The 21,333-nt window shown below is 35.5% G+C and overlaps 1 protein-coding gene across 1 annotated transcript; it reads right to left on the bottom strand.

Annotated features, from left to right (window-relative positions):
• Positions 1 to 337: 337 nt before the first annotated feature.
• Positions 338 to 2,102, bottom strand: LOC120072645 (F-box protein At4g05010). Its single transcript, XM_039025065.2, has 4 exons — positions 1,806 to 2,102; positions 1,286 to 1,581; positions 1,092 to 1,166; positions 338 to 1,007 (listed from the first exon to the last, which is right to left on the bottom strand). Exons 2-4 carry the CDS (start codon positions 1,535 to 1,537, stop codon positions 762 to 764), a joined length of 573 nt encoding a protein of 190 aa, XP_038880993.1. The 5' UTR covers positions 1,538 to 1,581; positions 1,806 to 2,102; the 3' UTR covers positions 338 to 761.
• Positions 2,103 to 21,333: the final 19,231 nt, after the last annotated feature.

The following is a 21,333-nucleotide window of genomic DNA, read 5'->3' as shown; positions in this document are numbered from 1 at the left end:
TTTCTGAAAACCACAACTCATTAACATTTTGGTTAACCTCCTTTACAGATCGAAGTACAAATTCCTTCATTTGTAAGATTATCTGAAGTTTTTGGAGATTTCATAATCTTTTTGGCATAAGAAACGGCTGTCGAAGTCGATGCTTTCTGATGATTTCTATTCTGTTTCCAAATTCTGCTTTTTCCTCTCCACTTAATTTCTCATACGTTACAAAAATCATTCCATTGAACACCACACCAAAAAGGGAAAGAAAAGAAGAAACCCCAAAATCACAATCATCAATTATGGAAAAAATAAATAAGTAATACATATGAAGGGCAGAACATTAGAACACGAATTTGCGAGGAAAATTATGGTTCGTTTTTATTAGACAGAGAATGAATGAGAACAATGAATGAGAACATTAGAGCAATCTACTGTTCAAATTTATCAGAGAATTTGAAAGGGACTAAACCAAAATGCTACCCTTCTCAACGAATTTACCTATCAATCTGTCTCTGTAATACCTGTACAAAAAAAGAGATGAATTTGAAACCCCCCCCCCATCTTCATCTTCAATGAAAGATTTGAAGAATTGGTCAGTGAGAATGTTCTGACATGTACAGTCTTCTCCTTCTCCTTCTTCTTCTTCTTCTTCTTCTTCAACCAACATCTGAGATTTCAGATTCCCAACTACGTCTTTCTTCCTACTACCATAATCGTGTTTCTTACAACAGTATAAATACAGATTGTATTTACAGAGCACTCGGGGTTGTTAAAATTCACACCTCTCTCTCAATGGGCAATTTTTTCTTTGGCCATTGATTTTCTTCTTCGACAAATAAGGCTACGGATATCTCAGCCAGCTTCTTTCTGTTTAATGGAGTTCTGATTCGTCTTGTGTGAGGAGCATATGGGGCTTCAATCTCGTCGTAATCGCTGGAATCGTCTAATTCAATGGCGGTGCGAAATGTACGGACCTTTGAGGGAGTGTTGTAAGCGAAATGCCATTCTTTTGCAACCAAAGTCTGTAAATGCAATTGAAACCCTAAATCAATTAGAATCGTTTAATCAAACGAAAGGAAACAAATAATGATTTGAGTGATAATTACCGCTTCGCTGATTGTTTTTGAAACTCGGACTAGCTGTTTCAAATCGTCATGTTCCACACCACAGAGAACCTTAATCTAATGGAGAGAAGAAAGGGGGAAAATCAATTCGGTAACAATGATAAAAAAAAAGGGACTAAATACAAAAATGAAAGATGCAATTATCGAAGCGATTTCAATCTCTATGAAGTACTAACCAGAATCTCCTGTGGCAGAGCCTCGAGCAGAGACCTATCGGAGTCCACCGCCGTACTAACAACGCTGCAGCGCCTCTTTGACTGCGCCTTCGGCGTCAAGTCGATGGATGAATCTTCCTCATTGTAAGAAATCACGACGCGTTTCCTTCCTAAACCACGGGTGTATCTCACCACTCCGAAATCAAGCCCTTTATCGGTAGCTGAGACGACGGTTTTCGATTTCAAACAACCACTCTTCTTTCCCAACGCCATCGTCAATTCTCAATACTCAATTAAATTAAACTTATTTCGTTTATCTGTATCAACGTGCGGAAAATAACAATAATCAATCATTTAGAACAGAAGAAAATCATAAAAAGAAAGAATAGAATCCATAAACTAAGAGATTGGAAGAGCTTCAAAAACCCTAACAAAAATCTGATGGAAGCAAAGCAGATTTTGCATAAGAACAGTTTCCAAAAGCAGATTGAAAGTGTCGAAAAAGGAAGAAATGTAAATATGAATCCGGAGCGAAACGAACCTGATTACGGAGATTCGAATATTTCTGTGTATCTCTCTGTTTCTGTTTCGATTTTTCAAAGAAAGGTTTTGCTCTTGATATGGAAACTCAGCAAACTACGGAGTTGCTTTAAAATTGTCGATATTCTGTCTTATATAATGGTGGAAAAAGATGGGATTTCTCGCTTTTCAAAAATTAGTAAACAGTAAAAATTTTAAAAAAAAAAAAAAAAACTATATATTATTTTTTCAAAAAAACCCCCACGCGCTTTAGAGAATCCGCTGGAATTTTCGAGGAAAAATCTGCGTTTTTATCGTTGGCGTCATTTACTCTCATTTGGCGGTTAAAAAGTAAGTGGAGGAACGAGGAAAGGAAGGAAAAAACTAGCCGTTGGAGTAGTGGGACACGTGTTGGCTGCTAATGGGATGGAATTAACCTGGATGCTTCAGAGTGATGACGTGGAGATATGGTCGGCCCAAGTCGGCGATGCCGGTTCCTTCTCGAACACGTATTTCTTTATTTTAATTTTTTTAATCTTTTTGTACATGGGAAGTTTTAAAGATGTTAGGCCAACCAACCAAGATGAGAGACGTGTCCATTAAGCTAAGTTTAAGCTGCCACTGACTTAACACGTGTACATAGTTTTGTGATTCGTCGTCGTGTTTAGTAAAGTGTATGCTTAGAGGGAAGTAGAGGATCAAAACTCGGGCGGTGAGGGTTTCTTTTGACTGTATTTGATATATTCTAATAAGGCGGGCGGCACGGCAAGGGTTGACGGCTGTTTCTGTTTTCATATATATTTTAAATATTAAGGGCGAGAGTGACTGAGTCAACAACGCGTAGGACCGATTTCATCATTCAGTTTTTTTTTTTTAAAAAAAGAAATTAACGCCTTGGACTCTAAATGAATGGTCAAAAACATTCACATTCCACCTAAATAATATTTTCTTAAATCTTTCTAATCTTAAATTAAAATGAAAATATATTAGGTTTAATCTCTTTTTTTTTTAATTTGTGTAACAAATTTATAAAATTTCATATTAGACTGTTTCTAAAAATAGGATAGTTTTTTTTAAATGGTAAAATTATTAAAAATATTTTTAAATATAGAAAAATGTCATTGTGTATATATGATAGATAATGATGTTTTGTTATATTCGTAAATTTTTAATTCATTTTGCTATATTTTAAAACTTTGATAAAAATTTAAAATTTCATTGGTTAAATTTATAATTTAATTAGGCAATTATCTTCTTCATATATTATTCAATGGTAGAAAAAGTGACTTACTACTTTTTTAGATGTTGAAAATTGAAAGTTGGATGTGGATAAACTAACAAGCTACCAAAAATGACATTCACACTACAGCTGGTGAAAAATGTTTTCATAAAAATGATACAATTTTGCATTTAAATTTATAAAATATTTCAATTAAAAATTAAAGAACTCATTAAAGGTAAATTCAATTTTATACAAGATTTTTTTTATAAAAAATAAAGACAAAGTCAAGAATAAATGTCCCGTTTTATTTAATGTAACTTATATCATGTACTTCATCATTCTTGCATAATTAAGTATATAAATGGAAAAGTTTGTTTATTTATTTATGTATTTTTGTAGAGAATATAAACTTTATGATGTACAACACATAACAATTGCAAAAGTAGTAGTTCCAAAAAAGAAAAATTGTAAAAAGTAATAGTCATATATTATATACATATATATGAAAATGATGAATCATTCCACCTAATCCATCCACCTAGTGGAGTTGGTTGGCTCAAATCATTGGATCATATTCCAGCTAAATTCCACACATAATTACATGTATATCTATTTAATGTCCGCTGTCCTAAGATTGTAACACAATGATTTCATAGTAATTAAAATTAAATTTTAGATATTTATTAATCACCATTTTATTAGGATTATTAAATTTTAAATTTTTATTATTCACTATTTTATATAGGCAATATTGGACCTAAGATAAAATTGTCTTAGGACGAAGGTCTAATCCAATGCACAAAGCACTAGGGGTGCAAGGAAAAATCCAAAAAATCGAAAAACCTGCTTAAGGCGACCCAAACAACTGGTTGGGTTGAGTTGGGTTGAAGTAGGTCAGTTTGGTGGAATCGGGTCAAAAATATTAAAAACCGAAAAAAAAAAAAGGATGATTTTGGGTTAGGCGAAAAAATGGGTTGTAAAACCAAACTGGTCAATAGAATATATATAATAAGTTTTATTATGATTCAAATGGTTTCTTGGATAAATTGATAAGAGGGAGCTCCTGGAAGCACTTGGTCGCAAGTTTAAAGGTGCTGTTGTGGTGTCTCTCTCCACAACTCTGTGTGCGTACATGGCATTCAGCCAATCAAGAGCTGAACCGACCAAACCGTCGATCTAAATGGTTCGACAACTGAGCCAAACCAAACGGTTTACACCCCTACAAAGCACAATGAAAAAAACCAAAAGATAAGGTAGAAAGGAGTCAAACCTGTTCCAAGAACCTCAGCTTTGCGAGCCTAACAGTTTGGCCCACGGTCGATTCCTCTTGTGCCGCATGATCCAAAGAAACCCCAGTTCAAAATGTCTCAGCCTCGACTTCTAGCCGTACGGCCTGCGATCGGTTCCTTCCGTGTTGGATGGTACAATAAACTCTAATATTAATTTCTCTTGGATAAATAAATTGGAAAACATAATTTGGATTGGATCATACCAATCTATAAATAAGCCTTGGTGAAAAGCAAGTAAATTCGAAGAATATGTAAACAAATAGTGTCAATCGATTTTTTAGTGCAAAATAAATACACTTGAAATAACATATATAATATATTAATTTTAAAACTTCCAGATTTGATTTTGAACGATAAATAAGTTAAATATATACACTTTGTTTTCCTTATATTTAGAAAATGTAATCTTTTTATTTATTTATTTTTTTTTGTTTGAACGTCAATAGTACCCTATATGACTTTAAATTTTATATAATATAATAATGATGTTGCTTATCAGTTAAGTGTGATTATGAAATACCTTAATTTTAATTTATTATTAAAAAAGTAGGTCAACTATCGACCTACAACATTGAAAATTATCCATTGTCCAAAAAACATTTCAATTCTCCAATTGTATGATTCATAATGACTTAGTTGACTCAAAATAACCTTGGTAGAAATTAGACCTAAAACAATGAGTAATATTATAGGTGATCTCAAATCAAAACTATAAAATGATATTTGAAGAATTTTGGAGGCTCGGGCTAAAATTACACTCCAAAACCCAATTGAATTTGGAAAGGGAAATGGAGAGAGGCTCATACTCCACGCTTTACCTCGACTTAGCCACATGAAACATGGAACAACAAGCCCAATCCATGCGCTAACCCATTTATGAGTTGACTCAGTAATCCAACTTAAATATTATAGGTGATACGATCTCTATAAATACATCATTATATAACTCAGAGCAATAAGTGAATTCTATTTCTCAAATCATAAAACTTCCAAAACTTTTCTTCTTTAGCTTAGACATGTGTGTGCAACAAGCATATGCATATTTCTCTTTCGTTTACAAGGTACATTCAACCCTTCAAATAAATTTATTGATGTTGTAAAGATCGAGTATTTTTCTATTTGATTTTTTACGTTCACAACTATAATGGTTCTCATTCTCGTAAAAAATAAAATTTTAGATCTCTACTCTTGCGGCAATAAAGAATTTTTTTAATTAAAAATTTCTAATGCATAAAAAAAGAAAATGGCGTGTTCCAAAAGATTAAGGATGAAACTAATAAAGAAAAAAAAAAATACAAATATCGAAGATAATTATCTTCCACCCTAATAAATATGATCATTTAAATAAGTAATAATTTAAATGAAGTTAGTTGTCTATGCTTATATTGTTTTATTAGCTTGACAAACTTCATTTTGTATTAAAAAAAAAATTATTTACTCTGAACAATTTATCATATGGATCTTTGGTTGGACACTTGAGGGGAAATTTAAGAATCCTACCGTTATAAAATCTATTATATTCTTAAAAGAACACACACAACTATACAATAGCTTTTTCTTTTTTAAGGATTTTTTAGGAAATATCCTTTGGTTAATATCAGCTTTGTAGAGTTTATTTTTAAGGTTGTTTACAAATATAGAAAAATAAATTAAAATATTTATAAAATATAGTAAAATTTTATAACTATCAATGATAGACGTTGATAGATTCTATCAGTGTCTATAGTGAAATTGATAGACACTGATAGAAGTCTATTAGTGTCTATGTATTTATTGATGTCTATCATTGATAGTTCTAAAATTTTGCTATATCTTATAAAAATTTTCAACAATTTTACCATTTGAAATAATTTCCCTTATTTTCATCGTTATAAGAAAGTAATTTATATTAACTTATATTCGTTTACTAAATGAAATAATTAAAGATCCATATAATTAGGGAATAAACCCAATCAATCAATCAATTAGTTGCTAATAAATAAGATCATGCTGTTAAGTGGCATAAATTTGTATCATCAACCTCAAGATCTAAAATTTGATTGCCTTTTATCTATACTACGTTAAATGGGGGCATATGGGAGAATCTTTACCTTCCCATATTGCCGTTCAATTTTAAAAAAATTTCCATTCTACCCTCCCATCTCTTACTTTAGTTACTCCCCTCCCATATTTTACGTTAGTTACTACTTATTACACCATTTCATATCTTAGGCTAGTTACTACTTATCACTCCCCACCTTTTCATGTGATTGTTACAGTTGTGTATAAATCAATCATTCCTCATATTGCCACCTCATCATTTTTTCTGGAAGTTTGATATATACACTACAAAAAAAAAAAGCTTTTAGTGACGAGTAAAACGCGTTGCTAAAAGCAAAAAATGACGCTAAAAGTATTAGCATCGTATAGAGGCGCATCATATGCTCACTGCATGCCGCTAAAACATGACTTTTACTAATGCTAATGCATTACTAAAAGTGTACTTTTAGCAACACATGTTTTGTTGCTATTTGTATTATATAGTGACGTTGAAAATTCGTCTCTAAAAGTTATGTTTTAGCAACATATAAAATTGTTGCTAAATGTAGATCAATGGTCATTGCAAGTATCTTTTGCAACATATGTAAGCATCAATAAAAGTATTTCATTAATTAAAAAAATAATATTCAATTTAATATATAAATCTGTTTTCACTAGTACAAAACTGAGCTATAATATCAATAAAAAACCAACAATATAAGTGTACTGACCGACATCAAAGAAAGTTGACTAACCAATATTTATATGGATATAATAAAAGTAATAAAATATTTATATATACAACTTTCAACAAACATAACAATTAACTCTTTCACTTCAACAAAAGTAATATAGTTATTTGTCCTTCCACAATCTATAGTCAACTTGCAAAGATCAACAAAATTGGTAACTATAATAAGTACAAGACTCTAAAGTCTTAAAAAATTACTTGTTGACCCTAAATAATTGTCTTTTTGAGCTTAAGTACTTCAAGAAGTCCCATCGTCAGTTTCACCACACCTAGCTTTTTTCTAATGAAGTCGTCGACATCACCACACCCAACTTGAACTCAAATATCGTCTTCCTACTTCCGTCCTGGATTTTTTCAAACTAAGACGAAAGACTAATACATTTCAAATTCATTTGGTAAAATGTATAAACATAAACACAAAGACACACTTAAACGATTCAACATAAACTCAACAAGTTAATGATTGTCCTAAACTTCTCTTCCAATATAGTTTAGAGAACTTAGTCCAATAACCTTCATTAAACTATAGTAATTTTCAAGGGAAAACTTCTTAGCTTAACCATAAACTTACAAATTAATTCAAACACCGATCTAGCTAGTCTTGATGAAGGAACTCTAAAATTAGAGAACTAGTGAGCGGAAGCGGATCGTTCCAAACTCCATTGTTAAAGAATATAAACATTTACAATCAAACAAAAATGGTTATGCATTAAGGGCTAAATTACAGCATGCTTCATAAATTAAACACTATGGATTGAGAAGATAATACCTTTGAAGAACTCTTTCTTCACACATCCCTCGATTGATCACCAACGTGTCTAATAGCATGAATGCAACGAGCCTCTGAAAGATCCTCGATCACCAACGAGTACAACTCGATCTTCGATCCTCGAACAGAATTTGACACAACCACAAAATTACCTTGGTATTCTCGTTGTGAGAATCCAAGAGTTGTGGGCTCTGTATGAATTTGGATAGAGAGATGGAGGAATGGAAAGAGTAAACGATCGAGTATTGGACAGAACGATCGTGTAGAAGATATCACTCTATCGCATAGACTCGATCCTCGATCGTGTAGTAAAACCACTGTCGTATAGTGAACTCGATATCTATCGTTTACTCTCTCAACAAGTAATCTGATCACTTGTTGCGTTAAACGTGTAATGAATAATGAAAACTATTTTTCATCTTTATCCCTCAATTGCCATAAACCGTCAAAAAGAAAAAACCACCCACTAAGGTAGTTATTGGAGAAAAATAAAATTAATTATCTAATAATTTATAATTTATAAATAAATATAATAACTAACTTATCATATTATATTTATAACCTATAGTTTTAATATTACATCATATGCAACATATAAACCATAGTTCTTTTTCTCTTTTATGGCATTTAATATATTATCATATTTATATCAATTCCTCCAATCAAATAATGTATCAAATACATCGAATCAATTATATCATATATAATTGAATTAATTTAACTATATCACATATAATCAATTTTCTTCTTGTTAATTTGAACATTTCAAACTAACCCAAAAACTGATTCTCAACATGAATCCATTGAGCTACCAAGGGGACCTAATAAACCTGTAGCTTGAAACTCCAACGGTATATAAATAACTGATTAATCTCTTTAATCACGATATCCACCATCCGTTAACTGTCGGACACTTCACTAAAGACCGACAACTGCACTTTTTGCACTACAAATATATTTCTGTGTCCATTGGATATAACCAATCAACAGTACGATGACCCTTCACAAATCACTCTAGACCAATTTACCTTTTTGCCCCTTAATCATATCTAACACTTTAAGTATCATTGATTCCTCTAGAACAATACATCATAGTCCCACTATGACTAAACCCTTCTCGAACCAAGAAAAGGTGTGATGCTACATTGTTCAAGCCCTGAAATCAACAATTTATCTACTTACCCTGTCAGAGAAGGAGTGAATTCCCTCTTGTGTAACTTAGTTCCCAGCTCTCCAATCAAACGGTAGGTTTGAGTCGGCGATTTGGCCATTCGCACCCATGCAAATCAAAGGACCGCCCTCATAGGCAAGAATTCACAACTCATTTAGGATTAAGGTCATATTACCTATGGTCATCCTAGTGAAATGAAAGTCTCAATTATGAATGACGTTATATAACGAGACTAAACATTTCGTGGTCCGGTCTTATACAAACTTCTTTGTATAGAGCATCCCCACTCACATGCCTAATACATGGAATGATAGGATCAAATCATTTGTAACACTTTATAATATTTATAACACCTACAAAGCGGACTTGAAGCACGATCCATTTGTATGTCTACAGGACCCTACGAGATTTAGTGTAACAACCCGACTTCTTAAGACAACTAAAAAGGACATCGTTACTACATAAATGTTCACATGGAGGAAAAAAGAAATAAATAAAATAAAATAAAATAATAGAATTTTGGACTGCTTAAGTGTATAAAGAAACTATTTGGACTTTAACTCAAGATTTCAAATCATTTGAACCAGGGTACCCCTTAAACATGTAAATAAGAATTTAAATAAAAAGCGGAGGAAAATATTAACTGAAAAAGAAATCTCTAACTCCTAGACCTAGTCAAGGAAGGTTTGTGAAAAGAAAACTATATATAAAAAAATAAGAAACATGAGAAGACATATAAATTCAAATGCAGAAGCGTTCCTTGTTCCTTTGGCACTGTCATGGATTCTTCTTGTTAGTCACTCGAGTATCCTTGACCTTACTTAAAAAATATATAAAGATAAAGGATGAGTATAAAATATTCAGTAAGTGATCCTAGTGGCCTGATGGCACACGGTCAAAACATAGAAATATAACCTGTTGGTTCACAAAATTATAACATGCAAATGAACTCGTCGACTCACATATGTCTAGTGGCCTGAAGGTATACTGTCAAGACATGAAACTAGATCCGTCGGTCCCCTGAAATAAAACATGCATCAAGGCAAGACGGTAAACTGCCCCTGTTGGTCTAATCAATGCCTCACATACATAATAGTACTGTTCCCGCAGTTCAAACATGCTCATAATACCCATAACTGTCATGCAACAAGTGTATAACAAAGACAAAATCATGCTTCTAAAGTCAATTAATTGACTTTATAAATCTAATCTAGGCCGCCTAACATGAATGCATCTGTAATAGTTCCACTTACCTCAAATTGATCACAAAAGTTCACGCAAATAATCTTCTTAAAAACCCTTAAATAAAACTCGAATCAGTTTTATGACATTAAGTTGAAAAGAATGGTCTCCCAATTTAACCCAAAATCAAATAGGTGTATTAAACTCCCAAATTTCAATGAAAACAAAGCTTACACAAGATTTTCAAGATTCCGAAAAGAATCTGGGTAGCGGCGGTAGACCGATTGGTGACTGGCAGCGTCGTGCGACTTACCACTAATGAAGGCTGACGGATAGAACAAAGATCGATGTTGGTCGTGGCGAGCAACGACACGTCGGTTCGTGGTTGGGCATGGCGATAGAAGCGAGCGACTGGGCTTTGACGAGGACGAACGGCGTGACTCTCGTAGCATGTGGAGCGATGGATCTGGAAGGCTGAGTGCTTGACGAACAACGGTGTAGTTGGGTCTGAGGCGGAAGGCTCGACTGCGAGGGAGAACGACGGCAGCGCACTCTGGCTGGCGTCGACGGCTGAAAGCGCAGAGAAGAGATGGAGGTTGGGGGGTCTCAGCAGGGAAAAATTAAAAGAATATTGTACTTTTAGAAACTATTTAGAAAAATATTGTTGTTTTCAAACTATTTGTAAAAATATTGTTGTTTTAAATAAGTCTAGGGTTGAAAATTCGACCTAGATAGGTCGAATTTTGAACCCTCGACCTTCCTTTTTTTTTTAGGAAAATATTGTTGTTTTCAAACGGATTCTGTCATCTCAGCAAGTCTGACTAAATAACGAGCTAATGAATCTCCTTCTTTTTACCGCTAACAAGCTAATCAAATTCGATAGCGAGATTATGAGAGACAACAAGAATTTGAGAGAGCGAGATTTTGAGCGAGAACGTGAGCGAGAGCGAGAATACCGTACGAATTTTCCTTTTTTTTTTTTCCTTTTTAATTATTACACATTCCACCTTCTTATTTCTAATCCTTTCTTCTTCTTTTTTTTTTTTTTTAGTTTTCCATTTTATAAAAAAAAATTCTAAAAATATTTATTATTTTATTTAATCTCTAAAAAGAATAAATTAAAAAAAATAATAACTCATAAAAATAAAAAAATGTAAATTAAATATCTCATTTATATAAAAATAATTACAAAAATCAATGTGTCCCACAAGGCGGACGTCGTGGATTTCGGGCTGGTTGTCGTCGTCGACTTCGAACTTGAGGTTGCTCGGGTTCTTCTTGATGTTGCTCTGATACCTCTACAGGCGCTTCATAATAGAAATATTCATTATGCTCTCTACGACCCCGACCATGCCCATGCACGTATGAAGACGAAGGACCAGCCTCTGAGTCATAATGTCTTGAACCAAATGCTGGCATCATCATCATCGGACTAACATCATCGGACTAACATATTCATTATGTGTAACCTCGTCAAACTCGTCCTCTTCCCGAACAGGTCCTCTATGTCTAGGAGTTGGTGGAGGAATAATTGGTATATCGTACAATAACGAATTTCCTCCATATAGCTTTGGTTGTCACTACATATAGCAAGAACCTGGTTCGGATCATTCGCAACCTCACAGAGTCTACTATTGTTCGATCTCTGTGAATTATAAAACAATTAGACAATATTTAAAATAAATTTAAATTAAAAAAATTAGATAATATTCATTCATTTACCAGATGACCCACAGCTGCTCCCGGACGAGTGACGTAGCGCCTTGTGATATTATTATAACAATGAATATATTCTGGAGTGACATCTATGTCAAACTGTTCAAGAGAAACCCCCACTGCAATAAACCTTGCACGATAGTACCATCGCACTACCAAATGTGCAACTTTTTCGGACCAATCTTCAGTCCTTAGGTCAATATCATGCAGTACGGGTTCAATATTACAAGGCGAAGGGATATCCTGCTGAAAACCGAATTGTCTCATCACCCTATCAGGAAGATGCCACTCACCAATGTGAAAACATATGAGAGGACTAATCGTCCGTCATATGTTTTGACCATTCGTAAAAAAATTAGGCAAAGTATGCACAATAATTTTTACGGCTCCTAAATAACCTGAAACACAAAATATTATATTAGATAATATTAAAGACAAATAAAATAAAAATGTGAATAAAATAATCAATTAGGTTTAGTGTAATGTATCTGTTCATCAAACATGTATCTATACTGGTTGACTACATGTATGGCTGTCCTAGTCACATAAATTTTGTCTCTCCACCTAAATTTTTAAATTGATAATTTAGATTTAAATTAACTAGATTAGTGATATAAAAATTAAATTGAATTAAAACAACATACCGAGAACCATAGGCTCGTCCAACTAACTGAGCGTCATTAACATGATGTAGCTGTGGAGCCATTATTGGAAATCGCTCCCAAGCCCATGGTTGCAAAAGTATGAGAGGCCCAACTATTTCTTGAACCTCAAGTCTTGTTGCTTTGCATAGTTGTCTATACAACCATGCCAAGCATGCTCCACCCCACGAATACTGCCCCGCATCATGGAGGTTAGCTAACAGTGGTAGGAACATCAAGTGAACAAAATGACTTGATTTATCTGAAAACAGACTTCCACCCATCATTTGTAGTATATATGCGCGGTGCATATCTTATGACGGTTTCCTCGTCTACATCATCTATGAGCTCACGAAATTGTGTTCCTAACCATATTAAACTTAACCTCGATCCTTTAATCTTATCGGCAGGTGGGGTCGCACTGAGGTACAGTTGACAAACTTCTAACTAGTCATCGTACATCACTCTGGTGATCGACTCACCGTCAACAGGTAACCCCAACAACACTTCTATGTCTTGTAGAGTGATAGTGCACTCTCCAACAGACATATGGAATGTATGCGTCTCGGGCCTCTATCTCTCGACCAAGGCTATGATCAGATGCCAGTCCAACTAAATAAATCTTGCCTCTCGACGTCGGTAAGATATTTCTTCAGTAGTACGATCTCGCCATACAATATATGATCGATGAATGGACTGGTCATACAAAATATCGGGATCAACAGGTCCTGGGTTTATCTTGACGCTCCAATGCATCCCTTATTTCTGGTATTATTTTCTCAAAATAGTTCACGCATTTGAAGAATGTTATATGAGCAAGAGCATTTATAGGCAACATTCGAGCTCATTTGAGGACTCCATTTATGCACTCTGATAGATTTGTCGTCATCCACCCATATTTGAATCCTCCATCATGTGCAAGTCCATTGCTCTAAACTAATGTTGTCAAAAAAACTTAGACAGCTCCAATTTATTCCTTTGATATCTTAAATTGTTTTGTTGAACTTTTGAATTTGAAACTGACACCCGACACGATAAACATAAACTGACACCAGAAAAGTTCACGTTATCACAACGAGATGGATTGGACAGAACCAGCTACTCGACAACGATGTGGATGACATAATCGAAGAAAGTGTCCTTCGTTACTAAGACGGGCTCTAGATAGTTAGGGATTGAATAATAGATAATTTTTTTTTTATTATATATTCATTTTATTGTATATTCAATTTTTTATTATAATTTATTGTATATTCATTTTTTTATTATAATTTATTGTATATTCAATTTTTTTATTATAATTTATTGTATATTCAATTTTTTTTTTTATAATAATCTACTGTATATTCAATTTTTTTTTTGTAATCAATAAAGTTTTATATTATAATAATCTAATATATTCAATTTATAGTATAATAATCTAATATATTCAATTTATTGTCTAATGATTATTCAATTATAGTATAATAATCTAATATATTCAATTTGTTGTCTAATGATTATTCAATTATAGTATAATAATTCTAATATATTCAATTTATTGTCTAATGATTATTCAATTATAGTATAATAATCTAATATATTCAATTATAGTCTAATGATTATTCAATTATAGTATGATTATTAGCTCTTTTTTCTCTTTTTTTATATATATTTCTATGGAAAGTTCAAATAAAGTGAAGACTCTCGCTCTCTCAGTATCGCTCTCTCCTAAGATCTCGCTCGCGCTCGCTCTCTCTCAATACCTCGCTCTCTCCGTTATTGTTGTTAGTTTTCCATTAATGATTACTAGCTTTCATTTCTTCTGGAACAATCACAAACACTTTTTTGATTATGGATCTACTTTTTTGTTCGTAGACAAAGCTAATTCGGAATTGTCTTTCATTCCAAGGCATAACTTGTATCCATGCGCTTCATATTCGCCTGGAGTTCGCTCTTAAAAATATAACCATCCCCACCCCCTCACGTCAATCCCACAAGCCTCCGTCTAATTCGAAATGATAATAAAATACATAGGTTGTGAGAAGTAGCTCGAGTAGACAGATACATATAGTATACCATTCATTACTTTATTTCCTCTATGAGGAAAAAAGAAAAGTAATAAACTTGCAATCTCGAGGGTGGATGTGTGTCGAAACTTCAATCTTCGGCAACCTAAGCGAGATTTGCGAAATTTCCCTTGTCGAGGGTTGAAGTTTCGGCTTATGTATTGTTTCCAAGTTTTTCTTTGTTCGTCAAGTTCTCAACATTCAACCTCCACATTAGTCGAGTTCTCAACGTTCGACCTCTAGCCTCGAATTCCCAAAACAACAATATTTCTCTAATAAGTTTCAAAACAACAATATTTCTCTAATAGGTTTTGAAAACAACAATATTAATATTAAAGATCCTTTCGGCGGTTTGGGTCACGGCGGCGGCTACGGTTCGAGTACCAAAAGAAAGAAAATGAAAAAGAAAATAGGGGTGTTCTGGCGTGCGAGAGAGAAAAGAAAAAAAGAGAGAGAAAAAAAAGAAAGAAAAAGAAAAAGACTTTTCTTTTCTCTTTTCTTTTTTTTTTCTTTAAAATAGAAAAAAACACCTCAAGTGAGATTTAACCTATTTAAAGCAACTTAAACCTTTTCCTTTTTCTTTCTAAAAATCCAATATCCAAATCCCTTTTGGATTTAGAATCCCAAATCCAATTTTGTGAACGATATTTTAAACCAATTATCACAATAAATTGATTTAATTTAATTATCTTCTCCAAACAAATACAAAAATAACTCGAAACTCCAAATTTTAATTTAATGTTCCAAATTAAATTAGAAATTGAAACAATTATACATAAGTCGCATGTTTTCCTTCAATCAAATTTAAATTCCAAAATTCCTTTCTGAGCAAATAATTAAATTGAATCATTCTTACAACAATTCTATTTATCCTCTGAAATTTAAAATATTCGCAAATATCATAAAATATATAATTTAAATGACAAAAAAATTTGGAATGTCACATTCTTTTCTTTTCAAGGGACTTTCGTCATTGAAAGTTTATTCTTGAGAAAGCTCGAGGTACTGGACTCTCATCTCCTCCTGTCGCTCCCATGTAGCCTCTTGAACTGGTGATTTTCCCACAAAACCTTCCTAAGAGCTATATTCCTTTTGCGTAAAGTCTTCACCTCCCTGACGAGAATTCGAACAGGCCTCTCCTCGTAACTTAAGTTCTCATTCACCTCAATGGCTCTTAATCCACTACATGAGACCGATCTACTACACACTTTCTTAACATGGAGACATGAAAAATATTGTGAATTGCAGAGAGAGATGGTGGCATTTCTAATCAATAAGCCATAGGGCCAATGTGCTCCAAGATCTCAAATGGCCCAATAAATCGTGGACTTAGCTTCCCCTTCCTTTCAAACCTCAGAACATCCTTCATGGGTGCCACCTTCAAGAACACTTTGTCACCAGTTTCAAACTCTTAAGTTTTTACGCCTAACATCGGCTTAACTCTTCTGTCTGCTCTGAGTTGTTCGCATACGTGCTCTGATATTCTCTATTGCCTCGTTTGTGGCCCGTACTAGCTCAGGTCCTAGCAACTTCTGTTCTCCATCCTCATCCTAGCATATGGGCGACCTGCAACTCTTCCCATAAAGGGCCTAAGACGGCGACATGCCAATAGTAGCCTGATAACTATTATTATATGCAAACTCTATCAAATGCAGGTGGGAGTCCCAACTCCCCCTAAAAATACTAACGCACAAGCATGTAACATATCCTCCAGTGTCTAGTTTAAACACTCTATCTAACCATCCATCTATGGGTGAAATGCTATACTAAAATCCAATCGAGTACCCAAGGCTGCTTGGAGACTCTTTCGAAAGCTAGATGTTAATCGAGGGTCTCTGCTCGACACAATGAACACATGTACTCCATGCAACCTTACTACCTATTTTATGTATATTTATGCCCACTTACTTACCGAAAAAGTAGACTTCCCTAGAAGGAAATATGCTAGCTTAGTGAGTCTGTCTACTACAACCCATATCACTATAAAACCCTTCGCGATTCGCGGTAACCCAATAATGAAGTCCATCGACACACTCTCCCATTTCCATTCTAGTACGCTCAAAGGTTGCAACAAGCCTGCTGGCTTTTGTCTAGGGGCCTTCACCTGCTGACACACTAAGCACTTACTGAAAAACTCTGTTATCTCCCTTTTCATGTCATTCCACCAGTAACAACATTTTAGGTCCTGGTACATTTTGGTACTGGCAGGATGTATCGAAAATGGGGAGTTATAAGCATCCAATGATAGGTCATTCTTGAAGTCATCGTTTGTTGGTATGCATAAGCGTCTCTGAAAAGTAAGACCATTATCTGCAGACACGGAGAACTCACCACCCTAGCCTGAGTTCACCTATCGCACTATTTCAACTAGGTAAGGATCACTTTGTTGAGCATCAATCATTCTCTGTCTCAAACTCGATTGTACCGATAACTGTGTTAATTGTGCAAAGACCTCCAAGTCTTTGCATAACTGAGTCTGTCTGGTGATAAGGGCTACTGAATGGGCTACCTTCCTACTTAGAGCATCTGCCACTACATTTTCCTTCCTTGGGTGGTACAGAATCTCACAATCATATTCCTTTACCAACTCCAAGCACCTATGTTGCCTCATGTTTAACTCCTTCTGAATGAAGAAGTATTTTAAACTCTTGTGATCAGTGAAAATCTGCATATTTTTGCCATACAAGTAGTGCCTCCAGATTTTTAAGGCAAAAACCACGGCCGCTAATTCTAAATCATGTGTGGGATAGTTCTGTTCATGGTTTTTTAACTGACGAGAGGTATAAGCAACTACCTTACCTTGCAGCATCAGTACGAACCCCAAACCTCTCTTGTAGGCATCACTGTAAATAATAAAACCACCCATTCCATCTAGTACGGTGAGAACAAGGGTAGTAACTAACTTTTGCTTGAGATCCTGAAAACTATCCTCATAAGATTTACTCCAAACAAAGGAAGCTCCTTTTCGGGTCAACTGGGTCAGAAGGGTGGCAATGTGGGAAACGTCCTTCACAAAACGATGATAGTAGCCTGCCAACCCCAAGAAACTGCGCACCTCACTGACTGTGGTAGAGCGAGGCCAGCTCGTGACTGTTTCAATTTTTGCAGGGTCAACAGATACACCTTACTTTGACATCACATGCCCTAGAAAGAACACCCGCCTCAACCAAAACTCACATTTGGAAAACTTGGCATAGAACCTGTGCGCCCTCAAAGTCTCTAAAACCCTTCACAAATGCACCTCGTGTTATGTCTCTGTCTTGGAATAAACCAGAATATCCTCTATGAAAACTATCACAAACGTGTCATGGAATTCCTTGAACACCCTATTCATTAGGTCCATAAATACTGCTGGAGCATTCATCAAACCAAACAACATCACGATGAACTCGTAATGCCCATCTTCGAACGAAAAGTTGTCTTTGGAACATCAATGTTCTTTATACTCAACTGGTGGTATCCTGACTGAAGGTCAATCTTGGAAAATACTGTAGCCCCTTGAAATTGATTGAACAAGTCATCAATCCTAAGAAACAGATACTTATTTTTGATAGTCACCTTATTTAATTCCCTGTAGTCATTGTAACGACGCAATGATTCATCTTTCCTTTTCACAAAAAGCACCGGTGCACCCCACGGTGACACAATAGGGCGGATGAAACCCTTATCTAACAACTCTTGCAACTGAACCTTAAGCTCCTTCAGTTCTTCTGGAGCCATTCTGTACGGAGCTTTCGAGATAGGAGTTGTGTTTGGCTCCAACTCGATAGTAAAATCTATCTCTTGATGCAGCGGCGGACCTAGAAGATCCTCTGGAAAAACATCCGGGTAGTCTCTTACTATTGGCTCCGAAGTTAAGGAGACCCTAGGCTCTCTAGTGTGAACAACACCAGCCAAGATATTCCAGGTACCCCGGTTAAGCAACTTCTTAGCTTTCATACCTGAAATTACTTTGGGCAGGACCACGGTCCCCGCCCCTTTAAATTTAAAGTTGGCTTATGTGGGAGGGTTAAAAACCACCTTCTTGCGAAAGCAGTCTATACTGGCATGATTAGTAGCTAGCCAATCCATGCTCAAAATCATATCAAAATCACACATGTCCAAGACTATTAAAATCACATCCAGTGTATGACTCGCTATTTCAATCTGACATTCTTTTATCTTTTGCTTTGCTAATATAATTTCTCCAGACAGAGTGGATACTGACAACACATAGCGCGAAGGCTAATTCTAACATGGCATGCTTAACAAATATTGATGATATAAATGAATGGGATGAACTAGAATCAAACAATACCAACGCAAGTCCCAAGATTGGGAGCGTACCTATTACAACAGTGCCGACTTTCTCGACCTCTTGCTGAATGGAGTAAACATGACCGTGTTGTTGCTGAGGTCTATTCGAATTCCTCTGTTCATGCCTACAGACTGGTTCCCGTAACCTGACGTGTTTCTATTAGAGCATCTATCAATCGAGTGCCCTTCCTGTTTGCAATGAAAATAGACCCCGGTACCCGCCAAACATCATCCTTAGTGACGTCTCCCACACGAGCTACACACTGGCCGACTTCTTTCTACCATACCCGCCTCGGTGGCCTGTTGCTTAAAGTGTCGAAGCGATTTGACTGAGCTTTGACTCTTCTAATGGGGATGAGGGTCGGAAGCTTTTTGATCTGCCTTCCTCTTCTAACCTGAGGAAGGCTCTACCAAAACGCTCGTGAGTGCTCGTCCCCCAACTGTGGGTCGACCTTAGCTGCCAAGCGAAGTGCTTCAGTATGAGTGGTCGGTTTGAAGGCTCGCATGATACCTTGTATACTATCCTTTAGGCCTTGAACGAACCTTTCTGCACTCATAGTCTCCGTAGCAACCAATTCTAGGGCAAAATGAGACAGGGTGTCAAACTTCTAGTCATACTCCTCCACTGATCTATGCCTCTACCTCAGGTCCAAGAACTTATTCTGCTTATTGTACCTCAAGTTGGCAGAGAAGTACTTCGCGTAAAAGCGCTCCTTGAACTGCTCCCATGTCATTGGTTCCCCCTTCACACCTAACATTCTTTCTGCCGACTGCCACCAAATTTGTGCTTTGTCAATGAGCATGAAGACGACACACTGCACTTTCTGATCTTCTGGGCATTTCATATAACAGAAAATCATTTCAATCGTTGATATCCATAATTCTGCATTGGTAGGGTCCTTTAGTGAGCCATTAAAGGTGTTGGGGTTGTACTTCCTGAAATCTTATAATTGTTTGGCCTCCACTGAAAGGTCCGACATGATCTGATTTTGAGTCATATTCTGAGTCTGGACTTGCGACATCTGAACCTGCGGCAGTGGTAACTGTTAGGACTGGGCAATTGGGCCATTCATTCATCCAACATGTCCTTCACCTTACTCAGCATAGTTGATGTGACTATTTCCCCAATAGCAGTTGCCCAATCAGTGAACTATGATAGGACAACTTTGGGGGGGGGGGAGGGGGGGCTGCGTTTGCGGTGGTGTGGTCGTGTGCTGGGCTCGACTTCGTGTCTGGGTTTGCTGCCACCCTGACCCATAGGGGTCCTTAGGCGCCAAGTGATCCTCTAGTATTGGAGGGTTCTGTACTTGTGAATCTTGAATTTGTGGATCCTCATCATGAGGATCTTGATCCTGAACTGTCGGATTCCGCCCTTCGGGAACGCACCCCTTTCCGGTAATCCTGTGACAACCTCTTCCCTTAACACATACCATTTCCTGGCAATTTTTCGCAACCAACCTTTAACAAATTTCCTTACCTGTAAAACACGTAAATGCAATCATAAGTGCTATATATTCAGGTGCATATTATCCTAAATACTTTTCATAAGGAACATACCTGGCGATGACGAAGAATCCGTTATTGGCCAAAAGAAACACCCTGCACTTAAATAGTAAGTCAGTCTACAGAACCCAAAACATGGGCTCTGATACCAACTGTAACAACCCGACTTCTTAGGACAACTAAAAATGGGATCGTTACTGCATGCATGCATAAATGTTCACATTGAGGAAAAAAGAAACAAATAAAATAAAATAATAGGATTTTGGACTGCTTAAGTGTATAAAGAAACTATTTAGACTTTAACTCAAGATTTCAAATCGTTTGAATCGGGGTACCTCTGAAACATGAAAATAAAAATTTAAATAAAAAGCGGAGGCAAATATTAACTGAAAAAGAAATCTCTAACCCCTAGACCCAATCAAGGAATGTTTGATAAAAGAAAACTTTATATATATATATATATAAAGAAAAAAAAGAAACATGAGAAGACATATAAATTCAAATGCAGAAGTGTTCTTAGTTCCTTTGGCACTGTCATGGATTCCTCTTGTTAGTCGAGTATCCTTGCCCTTACCTGAAAAGCATATAAAGATAAAGGATGAGTATAAAATACTCAGTAAGTGGTCCCATTATCGGGATCAGGCTATGAAGGAAATGAAACACAAGGATTTCCATGAGCAGCGGAAGGGATCGTTTCAAATTACATTCAAATTGAACACAATCAAATATAGTCTATAATAGAAACTAATAGGTCATGCATAAATACAAATTATAGAATGTTATATGATGATAGAAGGGAAAGAAAATGCATACCTTTGAAGAACCATTATTCAAGAATCCCTCGATCAGTCCAAAGTGTCCAACAATGCATTCGAATGCAACGATTGGTACAGCCAACGAACACGAACACAATGAACACAACCAACAACTCCTCAAACCCAAT

Source organism: Benincasa hispida, chromosome 3 (genome assembly GCF_027475165.1).
Source record: "Benincasa hispida cultivar pf3 chromosome 3, pf3_genome.v1.1, whole genome shotgun sequence".
Lineage (NCBI taxonomy): Eukaryota > Viridiplantae > Streptophyta > Magnoliopsida > Cucurbitales > Cucurbitaceae > Benincasa > Benincasa hispida.
Note: the sequence above shows the minus strand (reverse complement) of the source record. Positions and strands in the feature narration are given on the sequence as shown.

What these genes read in the sequence shown, in the direction of transcription:
- LOC120072645 (XM_039025065.2), bottom strand. Translation starts at nt 1,537, where the DNA reads ATGGCGTTGGGAAAGAAGAGTGGTTGTTTGAAATCGAAAACCGTCGTC. An exon ending in CTCTGCCACAGGAGATTCTG is followed by an intron (nt 1,167 to 1,285) that starts GTTAGTACTTCA and finishes TCTCTCCATTAG; the next exon opens with ATTAAGGTTCTCTGTGGTGT. An exon ending in CAAAAACAATCAGCGAAGCG is followed by an intron (nt 1,008 to 1,091) that starts GTAATTATCACT and finishes TTGCATTTACAG; the next exon opens with ACTTTGGTTGCAAAAGAATG.